The sequence below is a fragment of the Tursiops truncatus genome, chromosome 5 (genome assembly GCF_011762595.2).
Source record: "Tursiops truncatus isolate mTurTru1 chromosome 5, mTurTru1.mat.Y, whole genome shotgun sequence".
Taxonomy (NCBI): domain Eukaryota; kingdom Metazoa; phylum Chordata; class Mammalia; order Artiodactyla; family Delphinidae; genus Tursiops; species Tursiops truncatus.
Window position 1 is genome coordinate 97,912,966 of NC_047038.1, and position 15,384 is coordinate 97,928,349.

At 35.4% G+C, this 15,384-nt stretch overlaps 1 protein-coding gene across 8 annotated transcripts in view; it reads right to left on the minus strand.

Moving 5' to 3' along the window:
• Positions 1-5,039: 5,039 nt before the first annotated feature.
• The window catches only part of HELQ (helicase, POLQ like), a 40,410-nt gene continuing 30,065 nt past the window's right edge, over positions 5,040-15,384 (minus strand). For 6 of the 8 annotated variants that reach the window (XM_019932853.3, XM_019932851.3, XM_073805413.1 and 3 more), the window contains 4 exons: positions 13,138-13,311; positions 10,162-10,275; positions 9,178-9,312; positions 5,040-5,217 (listed from right to left, as the gene is read on the minus strand). In XM_019932853.3, coding sequence (XP_019788412.2) covers positions 5,110-5,217; positions 9,178-9,312; positions 10,162-10,275; positions 13,138-13,311 — 531 coding nt within the window. In that variant the 3' untranslated portion in view covers positions 5,040-5,109. Of the gene's footprint in view, positions 5,218-9,177; positions 9,313-10,085; positions 10,276-13,137; positions 13,312-15,384 lie in introns of those variants that run through there. The other 2 variants (XM_019932854.3, XM_019932855.3) reach the window with 2 other exon arrangements.

Here is a 15,384-nt window from a genome sequence, read left to right on the forward strand (position 1 = left end):
TCACAGGAACATACATATCGATAATTACCTTAAATGTGAATGGATTAAATGTTCCAACCAAAAGATACAGGCTTGCTGAATGGACACAAAAACAAGACCCATATATATGCTGTCTACAAGAGACCCACTTCAGCCTTGGGGACACATACAGACTGAAAGTGAGGGGATGCAAAACGATATTCCATGCAAATGGAAATCAAAAGAAAGCTGGAGTAGCTATACTCATATCAGATAAAATAGACTTTTAAAAAAAAGAATGTTACAAGAAAAAAGGAAGGACACTACATAATGATCAAGGGATCATTCCAAGAAGATATAACAATTATAAATATATATGCACCCAACATAGGAGCACCTCAATACATAAGGCAACTGTTAACAGCTATAAAAGAGGAAATCTATAGTAACACAATAATAGTGGGGGACTTTAACACCTCACTTACACCAATGGACAGATCATCCAAAATGAAAATAAATAAGGAAACAGAAGCTTTAAATGACACAACAGACCAGATGGATTTAACTGATATTTATAGGACATTCCATCCCCAAACAGCAGATTACACTCCCTTCTCAAGTGCACACGGAACATTCTCCAGGATAGATCACATCTTCGGTCACAAATCAAGCCTCAGTAAATTTAAGAAAATTGAAATCATATCAAGCATCTTTTGTGACCACAACACTATGAGATTAGAAATGAATTACAGGGGAAAAAAACATAAAAAACACAAACATATGGCGGCTACCATATGTTACTAAATAACCAAGAGATCACTGAAGAAATCAAAGAGGAAATCAGAAAATACCTAGAGACAAATGAAAATGAAAACATGACAACACAAAACCTATGGGATGCAGCAAAAGCAGTTCTAAGAAGGAAGTTTATAGCTATACAAGCCTACCTCAAGAAACAAGAAGAATGTCAAATAAACCACCTAACCTTACACCTAAAGGAACTAGAGAAAGAAGAACAAACAAAACCCAAAGTTAGCAGAAGGAAAGAAATCATCAAGATCAGAGCAGAAATAAATGAAATAGAAACAAAGAAAACAATAGCAAAGAGCAATAAAACTAAAAGCTGGTTCTTTGAGAAGATAAACAAAATTGATAAACCATTAGCCAGACTCATCAAGAAAAAGAGAGGACTCAAATCAATAAAATTAGAAATGAAAAAGAAGTTACAACAGACACAGAATACAAAATAGAAATACAAAGAAATACACAGAAATACAAAGCATCCTAAGAGACTACTACAAGCAGCTCTATGCCAATAAAATGGACAACCTGGAAGAAACGGACACATTCTTAGAAAGGTATAACCTTCCAAGACTGAACCAGGAAGAAATAGAAAATATGAACAGACCAATCACAAGTCATGAAATTGAAACTGTGATTAAAAATCTTCCAAGAAACAAGAGTCCAGGACCAGATGACTTCACAGGTGAATTCTATCAAACATTTAGAGAAGAGCTAACACCCATCCTTCTCAAACTCTTCCAAAAAATTGTAGAGGAAGGAACACTCCCAAACTCATTCTATGAGGCCACCATCACCCTGATACCAAAAGCAGACAAAGATACTACAAAAAAAGAAAATTACAGACCAATATCACTGATGAATATAAATGCAAAAATCCTCTACAAAATACTAGCAAACAGAATCCAATAACACATTAAAAGGATCATACACCACGATCAAGTGGGATTTATCCCAGGGATGCAAGAATTCTTCAATATATGCAAATCAATCAATGTGATACACCATATTAACAAACTGAAGAATAAAAACCATATGATGATCTCAATAAATGCAGAAAAAGCTTTTGACAAAATTAAACACCCATTTATGATAAAAACTCTCCAGAAAGTTGGCAGAGAGGGAACCTACCTCAACAAAACAAAGGCCATATATGACAAACCCACAGCAAACATCATTCTCAATGCTGAAAAACTGAAAGCATTTCCTCTAAGATCAGGAACTAGACAAGGCTGTCCACTCTCACCACTATTATTCAACATAGTTTTGGAAGTCCTAGCCATGGCAATCAGAGAAGAAAAAGAAATACAAATTGGAAAAGAAGAAGTAAAACTGTCACTGTTTGCAGATGACATGATACTGTACACAGAGAATCCTAAAAATGCCACCAGAAAACTACTAGAGCTAATCAATGAATCTGGTAAAGTTGCAGGATACAAAATTAATGCACAGAAATCTCTTGCATTCCTATACATTAATGATGAAAAATATGAAAGAGAAATTATGGAAACACTCCCATTTACCATTACAACACAAGGAATAAAATACCTAGGAATAAATCTACCTAGGGAGACAAAAGATCTATATGCAGAAAACTATAAGATACTGATGAAAGAAATTAAAGATGATACCAACAGATGGAGAGATATACCATATTCTTGGATTGGAAGAATCAATACTGTGAAAATGACTATACTACCCAAAGCAATCTACAGATTCAATGCAATCCATATCAAATTATCAATGGCATTTTTTACGGAACTAGAACAAAAAATCTTAAAATCTGTATGGAGACACAAAAGACCCCGATTAGCCAAAGCAGTCTTGAGGGAAAAAAAATGGAGCTGGAGGAATCAGACTCCCTGACTTCAGACTATAGTACAAAGGTACAATAATCAAGACAATATGGTACTGGCACAAAAACAGAAACATAGATCAGTGGAACAAGATAGAAAGCCCAGAGATAAACCCACGCACCTATGGTCAACTAATCTATGACAAAGGAGGCAAAGATATACAATGGAGAAAAGACAGTCTCTTCAATAAGTGGTGCTGGGAAAACTGTACAGCTACATGTAAAAGAATGAAATTAGAACACTCCCTGTCACCATACACAAAAATAAACTCAGAATGGATTTGAGACCTAAATGTAAGACCAGACACCATAAAACTCTTAGAGGAAAACATAGGAAGAACACTCTTTGACATAAATCACAGCAAGATCTTTTTTGATCCACCTCCTAGAGTAATGGAAATAAAAACAAAAATAAACAAATGGGACCTAATGAAACTTCAAAGCTTTTGCACAGCAAAGGAAACCATAAACAAGACAAAAAGACAACCCTCAGAATGGGAGAAAATATTTGCAAATGAATCAACGGACAAAGAATTAATCTTCAAAATATATAAACAGCTCATGCAGCTCAATATTAAAGATACAAACAACCCAATCCAAAAATGGGCAGAAGACCTAAATAGACATTTCTCCAAAGAAGATATACAGATGGCCAAGAAGCACATGAAAAGCTGTTCAACGTCGCTAATTATTAGAGAAATGCAAATTAACACTACAATAAGGTATCACCTCACACCAGTTAGAATGGGCATCATCAGAAAATCTACAAACAACAAATGCTGGAGAGGGTGCGGAGAAAAGGGAACCCTCTGGTACTGTTGGTGGGAATGTAAATGGATACAGCCACTATGGAGAACAGTATGGAGTTCCTTAAAAATCTAAAAATAGAATTATCATATGATCCAGCAATCCCACTACTGGGCATATACCCAGGGAAAACCATAATTCAAAAAGACACATGCACCCCAATATTCACTGCAGCACTATTTACAATAGCCAGGTCATGGAAGCAACCTAAATGCCCATCGACAGATGAATGGATAAAGAAGTTGTGGTACATATATACAATGGAGTATTACTCAGCCATAAAAAGGAATGAAATTGAGTCATTTGTTGAGATGTGGATGGATCTAGAGACTGTCATACCTAGTGAAGTAAGTCAGAAAGAGAAAAATATCGTATATTAACGCATGTATGTGGAACCTAAAAAATGGTACAGATGAACTGATTTGCAGGGCAGAAGTTGATACACAGATGTAGAGAACAAACGTATGGACGCCAAGGGGGGAAAACCGCGGTGGGGTGGGGATGGTGGTGTGCTGAATTGGGCGATTGGGATTGACATGTATACACTGATGTGTATAAAACTGATGACTAATAAGAACCTGCACTATAAACAAACAAACAAAAAAACAACTAATACTAAACTTTTTTTGGGTTATTTGTATGGAAATATGTCAATATAAATGTTTCAGACAGTACATGAAATTTTTAAAAATCTTATATGTTCTGGTATAATAAGTCATAATTCTAGTTATTACTTTAAAATGTACATCTCAGAAATAACTAAATTTCCTTGTCAATTGCATTATCATGAACTTTCATCAAATCTTTAACCGTGGTCATTTTTAAGTCTTTTGTCATTTGCAGACAGTTCTGGGTGTACTCTGATGCTTTTGCAAATATATTCCTATAAAAGGGTTTCATGTTCAAGGAATTCATGGAAAAGACTCTAACAAGTACAGGTTTCTGGTAACTGACTATACTGCTGAGCTGAATGAATAAGCATTTTCAGAACTCTAATGGAAAGCTGATGAATTCATAAAAGTGCTAACAAAATATCAAGATGAAAAAAAATTAATTACATGGGACTGAGTGAACTGATGAGGATGATTATAATTTTTGTGACTTTCTGTTTGAATAAAAAAAATGGGGACTAAAAGAAAATAAAAATAAAAAAGACATGGGCATAAATGAGGGACTCACAATACTTATAGGAGGGTAAGAACCCATGATGTATGGGGTGGGGAGGAGGTTGAACTTGGACAATTTCTTAGAGGAGATAGTATTCTAGCATTCTTAGTTGAAACTTGAAGTATTTAGTACATTTTAAAGATAATTTCCCATGCATGGGGAATAGCATAAAGCAGTTAGGAAAGAGAGAGTTTGGAAATCCCAGGGAAAATTCTGGGATTTTAAATAGTCCAGTTTGATGAAAGAAATGGGTAAGAGGATAATGAAAGATCTGGCTACAAGGGTAGGCTGGGGATATGTTAAGAAAGTTGGATTTCATTTTGTGGTAAACCCCAGATTTTTGAGCAAAGAAATAATGCATAATTATGTATGCAATTATGGGTGACAGGAATATTCAAACATCATCCACAGTTCTTAATATATAATTAAAATATATTTTTTCACTCATAAATTACAGGGAATCTTTAATAAAACATATGTACAATAAATAATTCACACTTAAAAGTGTTCATGTGACAGTTTCATGCCTTTTCAACAGAAGAGGCCACAATACCAGGGAAATCAGAAGGCAGTCTCAATAACTCTTCTACTTCTTCTTGCAAAGCCTCTGCTTTCTCATGCAACAGCAACTACAATAAAAAATCAAGACATGAGGCAAAAACACCGATTTCTAGAGAACTGCTAACATTTTACCACCATCTGTTTGACACCTGAATCCTTACATACCACCAAACTAGACATTAAAACTAATAATGAGATTGAAAAATGGCCACTTAAGAACAAGTGATTACAATTAATGAAGCTAAGACATTTAGTTAAAGCCATTTTAGCTGATCACTGCATTTGGTATACCAAAAATAAGGGAGCTTTAATACTCTCAAAGATTTGTTTTATTGAAGACTCAGCCACTTAAAAATTAACTTTTAATCTATAAAATTTAAGACAATTTTGCAAAAATTTAATTAGTTCTTGAAAATGTTAGCCTTTATATTTGGATTTTACTATTCCTCAAAGTTTAGTATGCTATCTTTTAAAAGCTTATCAGTGTTTCAAAGAAAAGTTTTATTCAAGCTCCTAAAATTAATATGGCTAATTTCAAAAGAAGCATAATGAGCAAAGAAAGTATTTCTAAACCCAGCGCATAGTGGATGTCAATGAATATTTGCTGAATAACGATTTCTCCCCTTTCTTTAAAAAAGCCGGAAATAAAATATTCGTATTTGTTGCATCTGGGTTTTGAGTATATTGGTGTGAAATATTTGCACTATTTCTCTTATAACATTTTTATGATAAAAAGGTCAGCAAAATCACACAGAGGAAGAAAACCACTCTCTACCAATTTGATATAAAGCATAGCATTATTTAGCACTATATAAAGGAGTCTAAAATGTAATTAGGATGTATATGTATAACTGACACTTTGCTGTACAGCAGAAATGAATACATTGTAAATCAACTATACTCCAATAAAAATTAATTAAAAAAAGGAAATTTCAAATATAAAAAAAAATAAAGCAATGAAGTCAAGGAAAAAAAAATGTAATTAGGTAAGCTTTCCAGTAACTGAGGTAATGGTGACCCTGCAAAATGAATTTGCCAACACATCCTGTAAGCACTCTACAGATCACAAAGGACAATAAGTAAACCATACAAAACTCACATGTCAACATTACTAGAATACAGAGAACACCACCAACATCAAATGACTTGAAGTGTTCTGTTTACCCCTCAGAGGCCAACTAGTAACCTCTGTTACTAATTCTTTTTTTTTAATTTATTTTATTTTTATTTTTGGCTGTGTTGAGTCTTCATTGCTGACTAATTCTTTATATTAAGCTTTCCTGTTCAAATTACTGTGTGGTTTCTGTTCCTAATGATTAGACCCTGACAGATACAACCAGAAAGTAAGAAAGTACACCAATAATGATGGGGACACGCCAAAAAGACACAGGAGCCAGTCTGCAGGGGCTCTTCCTGGCCAACTCTGAGACCATTTGAGTATCAAAATAAGTATGAACCCATCATTCACTCTGATATAAATAAATGAATTAAAAGATAAATGAGGAAGGAATAGCTTTTCCTCATAGTAAAATGCCAATAAAAAATATAGAGGGAACAATGGAGCTAGAAAATCACCACTTGACAAACATCATAGAAATAACTGAGGCAAAAATCATCAATGAATGCTAAAACAAGTGTGTGAAAGTTTAATGAAGAACAGGATATCTACATAGTCTCAAAGTATCCACTCCAAAAATACTAATAAAAAGGGAAAAATAATAATTTTACAGCGGAAAAGCTTGCCAGATGACACCTCCTTAACCAAATGATCAAAGTCATTATCAGTAATGTGATAAAGTGACATCCTGTGGCTCCTGATCTGATGTACTAAGGACACACAACTTTTTTGTGGCATTCCTGCAAAAACCTGTTTAACCTCAGTATAATCCTAACTGTTTTCCTTACTTCCATCCCCTATTTGCAACCTCTAACCCACTCTTCTACTCAAAATCCTGCAAGGAATATCCATTTTACTCTTTCAAGCTTACTGGAAAAGCAGAAGGGATGGTGGGAAGGAGAGCATGTACCTCAGTCCATAAGATGGAAGCTATATATTAAGACTGGCTGAGCAATGAGACAGGGGCAGTATGGGTCCTTGGACACACAACTGATTCCTCATATCAGCTGTGAACACTAATAAACCTTTAACATTTAAAGTCACTTATTTTGGCCATCGTTACCGCAGCTCCATTTGTATCCTTAATAACATATAGTGTAACTCTATAGTCCTGCTCTACTACTTACTGACTAGCTGTGTTTCCTTGGGTAAATCAATTTCTTTAAATCTTATTTATTAATAGATTTAATTAATTAATTTATTTATTTATTTTTGGTTGCGCTGGGTCTTCGTTGCTATGCACGGGCTTTCTCTAGTTGCTGAGAGCGGGCGCTACTCTTTGATGTGGTGCGAAGCCTTCTCATTGCGGTGGTTTCTCTTGTTGCCAAGCATGGGCACTAGGTATGCGGGCTTCAGTAGCTGTGGCTTGCGGGCTCAGTAGCTGTGGCTCGTGGGCTCTAGAGTGTAGGCTCAGTAGTTGTGGCGCACAGGCTTAGATGCTCTGCGGCATGCGGGATCTTCCCGGACCAGGGCTCAAACCCGTGTCCCCTGCATTGGCAGGCAGATTCTTAATGACTGCGCCACCAGGGAAGCCCCAATTTTATTTATTTATTTATTCAAATATTTGCTAAATATCTACTATAGGCTGAATACTGTGCTAGGTGCTACAGAAATGGAAATAACTATAACTTCATCCCTATCAACCCAAAGAACTCCTAATCTAATGGAACAAGTTTTAGTGTCTTCATTTGTAAATTGAATGTAACACCAACTCTGCCCACCTCAGAGGATTGTTGTAAAGATCAATCAAAGCAATACAAACAATGTGAGCACTATTCACAAAGTAAGATGGAAATTTACTTTTCAGCCATTTCTGATCTATATATGACAATAGTATAACGATGAAGTTAAAAAAACAAAAACAAAAAACTATGAGATTTCAGACCACAAGGACAGAATTATAGTTGAGATCAAGAAGGAAATAATCCCAAACTGTTGTGTAATGGATTTACCCACATGGAGCAGGAGGGTAATGACAAACTGGATTGCATCTAGCAAAGGGTAACCAGTATAGTGAATAGCCTAAAACTAGGTTATTTACTACAGGTGAAAGAAACAGAAAAGAGAAGCCCTTGGAGGCAAGAAGAGCCATTTTCAAGTATGTGAAAAGCTACCAAATGAACAAAGCAACAGTCTAGTTCCACAGGGTAGTACTCTATGATGCCATGGTAGACATTTTAACACAGCCTCATTATATTGGGATGCTCTTTGTAACACTAGGGGTCCAAAAATAGAACTACTTAATTTTTGAGGTTGTAGGCTCCTTGTCAGTGAAGGTGTTGGGGATGCTGAGGAAAGGACTTCTGTGTCAAGAGTAGCGGGAGGCAGAGTTCAGCGAGTTCCAGAGTTCCTCGTACTTCAATGAACTCTTGAAAGCGTCTTTATTTTTTAGGAGATCCTTTTCCTCCTTTTAGCAAACCTTGTATCATAACACGTGTATTATTTTTATCCAAATATTGTGAGTATAAACTTTTGCATATATAGTTAAACGTTTTTGCTTTTATATCTAAAGTATAAGGAGATTACACTACAAAATATCATAAAGATTGGGCTTCCCTGATGGCACAGTCGTTAAGAATCCGCCTGCCAATGCAGGCGACGCGGGTTTGAGCCCTGGTCCGTGAAGATCCCACATGCTGTGGGGCAACTAAGCCTGTGCGCCACAACTACTGAGCCTGTGCTCTAGAGCCCGTGAGCCACAACTACTGAAGCCCAGCGCCTAGACCCCGTGCTCCACAGCAAGAGAAGCCACCGCAATGAGAAGCCCGCGCACCGCAAAGAAGAGTAGCTCCCACTCGCCGCAACTAGAGAAAGCCTGCACACAGCAACAAAGACCCAACACAGCCAAAAATTAATTAATTACTTTAAAAAATATATATATATCATAAAGATTAAAAAATAGTTTGCTTACCTTGGCTGATGAAACAATTTGCTTGGCCTGGCGTCTTGATAAATGATCAATTGTTTTTATCAGCACTTCAGGATTTGCATTAGCTAAGTGCATTAGACTTTTATAACCTGCATTGTATAACTGTCTTGCTCGACCCTGAAAAGTATTACAAAAATCATTAGGATCAGAATTTGGGATTAGGAAAAAGTAATTAAGTGTCTTACTGAAGGGAAAAAATTCACTTGCAGAGACAGGAATAAACTAAGATAATAAATATGAAGAGATAACACATCAGAATCCCGAGGAATTTTAAAAGACGCATTTGGGTGGTTCCAATCTGACTGCAAGATAGCTAGTTTTCTGTGTAGCTTAAGTGAGCTGATGTGTGCTGCAATCAGAAATAAGAAACCCATTAGGGCACTTAGGCTAGGGGCATCCCCAATCAAATGTTTTAGTCCAGTACCCCTAAAATGTTCTTACCATCTACTCAGGGGACCTGAGGTAGGGGTGTGTGTCTGCATTCCCAAACAGAACTCCTCTGATTTAAGAACTGAATAACAGAGGATAAACTGAAATCAAGGGTTGGTGAAAAATAGAAAGCTAAGAAACCAGCTGAGGATACTTTCTCCTCACTCCCTTAGAAAACGTAAATGACCCTCACTGCCACCAAGTCACCACCACCTTCAACAAGCACTGTTTAAACTGACAGAAGGTGATTCTTCACTGGAGTAGAGGAAGGAAGGGATGTTAAGAATGACACATATACTTGGGAAGAGTCACCCCATCCCTACTGTTATTTTTTCCCATGAATGTGATTTTTCATCAGAACTTTTTCCAGATTAACAGGGATTTCTGGGAGACCATGGCAGCAATTAATTAAAAAAAAAAGATTCCCATGATAAATGAACAATAAGGCTATTGTCACTTACCCTGTGACATGACAGTAAAACCTGATTTTTCTGTTAGTTGAAATCATCTCAGGTGGGAAACTGGGAGGCTACTAACCTCTAAAACTCCAGTCACTTCCATGAGAGGGATTAGCTCTGCCTTTACACAATAAGTCAACTTCTTGGTAAGTTCTACCAAAAGGGCTCTATAAACCCAGAACTCCTCAAGTTCCTGCAGAACACAAAGAAATATGCAGAATTTAAATCTGGTAAGTTATTTCAAAATCTAGTTTGCATGGGAGAGGGCTCAGAGAGGACGCTCCCTTCTGTAAATTCTGGAAGTTGGGTTAAGCCAGAGATGAACAATGACTCCAAGCAAAATTGTTACAAGGAAACATGGCAGAGACTGAGGAATTTGATGGAATGGTTTTAGGATGAGGAAAAAGATTGAAAATTGAAAAATAAACAACTATACCCCAATTAAAAAAGAAAAAGAAGTCAATAAGAAGAGTTCTATTCATTTTTATCAAAACATCAGCAAGTGATTGCATAGTTTTTCTTTCCCAAATGATTGAAAACAATTCCTACCTCTGGAAATTTACCCTGAAGACAAAATACTGAATATGGAAGGATTCAAATACAAGATGATGCTCAGTGCAGCAATATTTAAAATAGTATTAGAAACCATGAGTTGGTAATTCTTAAAGCTGGGTGGGTAAATGGGTATTCATTACATTACCTTGTCTTTTTAAATATAGGGTTGAAATTTTCTGTAATAGTAGTTTGGTTTTTTCTTTTTTTTTTTTTTAAGTTTCCTTTCTAACCTTTGGGTATCACTGTGAGCATTTGTGATGCATGGAACAACATTAGCTAGCTACTTTGTGACCTACTACTTTCCTACTAGTAGGAAAGTAGTCAATGCACTAGTATGGCAGCAAAAAAAGAGGAAAAGAAAACCTTGAATAGAACTACTGAATCAATCAATCCTAAACCGCCTTAGCTCTGGCTTTCCTGCTACATAAGATATTCATTTTTCCTTATTGTTTAAATTTCTATGGAATTTTTCTGTTACTTGCAGTTAAAAGTATCTTAACTAATATGATCGGTGTACTATTTTATTCCACTTACATAACTTTTTTTGTTTTTATTTATTTATTTAATTTATTTATTTTTGGCTATGTTGGGTCTTTGTTGCTACACGTGGGTTTTCTCTAGTTGCAGCGAGCAGGGGCTACTCTTCACTACAGTGCATGGGCTTCTCAGTGTGGTGGCTTCTACTGTTGCAGAGCACAGGCTCTAGGCGCACGGGCTTCAGTATTTGCAGCACGCAGGCTCAGGAGTTGTGGCTTGTGGGCTCTAGAGCACAGGCTCAGTAGTTGTGGTACACAGGCTTAGTTGCTCCATGGCATGTGGGATCTTCCCAAACCAGGGATTGAACCCATGTCCCCTGCATTGGTAGGCAGATTCTCAACCACTGAGCCACCAGGGAAGTCCTACATAACTTTTTATAAAGAAAAAAAATGCTTTAAAATATTGAAAATACATTCATGAGAGTTGTCGGGTAGACTGACCCTAGGATCAACCATCAAATTATAGTTGCTTTTGAAGTTCAACCTATAGAGTCTTTCACTTGAACAATTCTGTAAGGCTCACATCCTTATAGTTCTAAGTAAAACAAAGGGATAGAATTATCATGGAACACCTTTTTAAATATGAAGAACAAACACAGTAAACTTAAGAAAATACATTTTAAAGGCCAGCTTCTCCTTATTATCCATAATGTTTGTGTACTGATTAGCTACCATGTAATTAGGGAATATACGTTAAAATTTAAAAATCAGCATAAATAAAAGGTATTTAAAAGGTAAATTTGCTAAAATAATTATCATTCAATCCAAAGCCAAGTAGTTTTGGATTATTTACTCCATTAGCATATATGATAGAACTAATTGCCCTATACACACACAGAATATGGAGGCTTAAGATAGGGCAAATGAAGTAGATTTTAAGTTTAAAAGTAGAATTCATTGTGGAAAAAATTAAAAAAAAATAAGTACAGAAAAAAAAAGTACAGAAACAAATATTACTATGCCACCCCAAAGCAATAAATTTCAATGCAACAAAAATGGCTTATCTTATAAACTCATCAAAAACTGGGTAGAAAACTCTGGTAAGCTTTGTTGTGTTATTTAAGGAAATTCTGAAAGCTTCTTTTAGTAAAGTCTTAAATAAATCGATCTCAAATGCATATGGCCAAAATTAAGTTTTCTTCTTTATTTTATAAAACACACATTTGATGTAGAAACTGACGTAGCTGCTTGACACTGGAAGCAAAAATGGGAAATTACTGTGGTAATCAAAAGAACATGGTACTGAGTAGTCAGGTATCTGCTGGATATTGGTAACATACCAATCAAACACTTTACATAGTTACCACTCAGGAGAAAGACACTCACACAGAATCTACATCAATGGAGAAAAGTTATTTTAAGAGTTGATTCCAGGGACTTCCCTGGTGGTCCAGTGGTTGGGAATCCACCTTTCAATGCAGGCAACGCGGGTTTGATCCCTGATTGAAGAACTAAGATCTCACATGCCACAGGGCAACTAAGCCCTCATGCCGCAACTACTGAGCCCTCATGCCACAACTAGAGAGAAGCCTGTGTGCCACAACAAAGAGCCCACGTACTGAAATGAAAGATCCCTCATGGTGCAACTAAGACCCAATGCAACCAAAAATAAAGAAAGAAAGAAAAGAAAAAACAACAACAACAAAAAGAAAGAGTAGAAAAAAAAAGAGTTGATTCCAAATACTTGAAACTATTAATGATAGCTCTAAAAGTAGGGATAACTAAGGACTTCCTACTTGTTCATTATGTTTTAGTTGATTCTGTCATTCTGTAATACCTTTATTACATGCATGTATATAGTATTTTTGTAAGTGGATAAAAACAAAGATATATTTTAAACAAATTTTGAGTGCTTTGTAATAACAGAAGAAACAAGAGAACATATTGACTAACTGGCTTTTGAGTTCAGTAACGGTTAAAACAGAAGATGCACACAACATATATCATCTATTTAATGGAATTACCTCACAGAAGTGTAACACACAAGAGGAGAATGTGGCAGCTCCAGAGAGAAGGTTTTGTATATATCCTCGAGGCATATTGAATTTTTCAGACACACTCCAAATGTTGGTCTCTTTGAGCAAGGTATAAAGAACGAAAGACAGGTATAGTCTGTTGACAATATTCTTGTCCACCTTCTAGAAAGACACAAATAAGTTTATGTACTGGACCTGCTAAAAAATGTACATTACATTCAAAATGGACAAAAGGTAAAGAGCATGAAGTTGTACCACAGGAGAGCAAGGATAGAATGGTTCCACAGAAATAAATCTAAGTTCTAACAAACGTACTTTAGATGAGTTCAAATTACCGTTTTTCTGAGTGTAAAAAAAGAGATATGCCAAATTGTTCCCAATTTAAAGTTCCTTCTATAGGGAGTGTAGTGAGTTGAATTGTTCCCCAAAAAAGATATGCTCAAGTCTTAACCCCTGGTACCTTTGAATGTGACCTTGTTTGGAAATAGGATCTCTGCAGATGTAATTAGTTAAGGATCTTGAGATGAAATCATCCTGGATATACAGGGGGCCCTTAAGGGCCCATTATTCAATGACTGTCATCCCTTACAAGAGAGACCACACAGAATGACACAGAGTAGGCAATGTGAAAATGGAGGCAGACTTTGGAGGGATACATCTACAAGGATTGCCTGCAACCACCAAAAGCTAGGAGAGAGGCAAGATGGTTTCTTCCTCAGAGCCTCCAGAAGGAACAGCCCTGCCAGCATCTTGATTTCAGATCTCTGGCCTCCTGAACTGTGCCAGAATACATTTCTGTTGTTTTAAGACACCTGGTTTGTGCTAATTTGTTATGGTAGCCTTAGGAAAGAATACAGGAAGGAAAGGAATTGGGGAAACCTTTACATTTACTGTAGTATTTATAGGTGGTATATATATGTGTGACTGTGATTATAAATTAGACAAACGCATTTGTTTAGATAAATATGTTAATAAGTCTAAAAAGTAAACACTAGATTCTATGATTTCCACATGGTCATGGTAAATAATTAATGTTTCCAAAGTTAAAACACTGAAAGAAAAATGCTTCCTGTAGTTGACTATTTCTATTCTGTTATGTGCTTTTGCCTGTGCTGCCTAGTGATTATTTTTTGGGTAAAGCATTTCATAGCTAATATTAAGCTAACTCAGAAACTGAGTAACTCATGCTTAAAATCAGAGGAAAAAAAAGATGAATTTTAAAGAGAAAAAGTAGGTTTAAAATATAAAATTATATCCTTTACTACAGTAAAAGAATGTTTAAGATGAGAACTTAGGGTGGCACATTGAAGGATATAAGAATTACAGATTCTGCATGTTGTACTGGATCACCCTTTTAAAAAGCATTAAGCTGAAAAGCATGATAGCTGAAAAACAAGTAGGAAAAGTTTACCTTTTAATTTCCCAATTTTAGTGCATCTTCATTATTAACTATAAATTGAGTCAATGTAGATTTTGCTTAGAATGTATTTTCTAAGCCAAGAAAAACGATGTGATTATATTACATGGCAAGATAAGCCACATCATGCCAATTTCAAGATTTTTACAAAAAATGTTTAAAGGTCTTTTTCAATGTGAAGACATCAATTAGATTCTAAGTAAACATCATGTTCTGCAGAAGTTTTTTAAAAAGATACTTCTAAAGCACTGAACTAGTAACTAACCCATTTGTAATTAAGACAAATCCATGCCCATACTATTTTAAATATTTAATTATCAATTGAACAAACATTTATTGACTATATTTCATAAAGTGTAACAAAAATAAATTTTGATTCAAGTTTTAAAAGATACATTATTCTAATAAGGTTTTATAAATGTTTATTATTTGGTAATGAGTTGCAAACTAATATGATTTTGTTTTTATTTTATATTTTAGAGTTTGATACAAAAGGCTTGTTTTAAGAAATATCTTTAGTCAACATTTTGAAGGCCTAAACAACATAGCCATTTCTGAGGTAAAAGACCCAATTTAAATATTGACAACATGAATACTGAAGTGATATATATTTATAATTTTATGATACATCAATACAGGGGACAGCTGCACAATTCAATTCAAATATAAGTAAACACCTCCTTCCATTTTTCAAAATGAAATCAGTAAAATCTATATAAATTTTAAAGATATAGGGGAAATGGTAGGTAAGATAATTACGTTTCAAGGAAGATTAGATTACCAAAGAAAATGAAAAATGAAAAAAAGTGTATTATGAG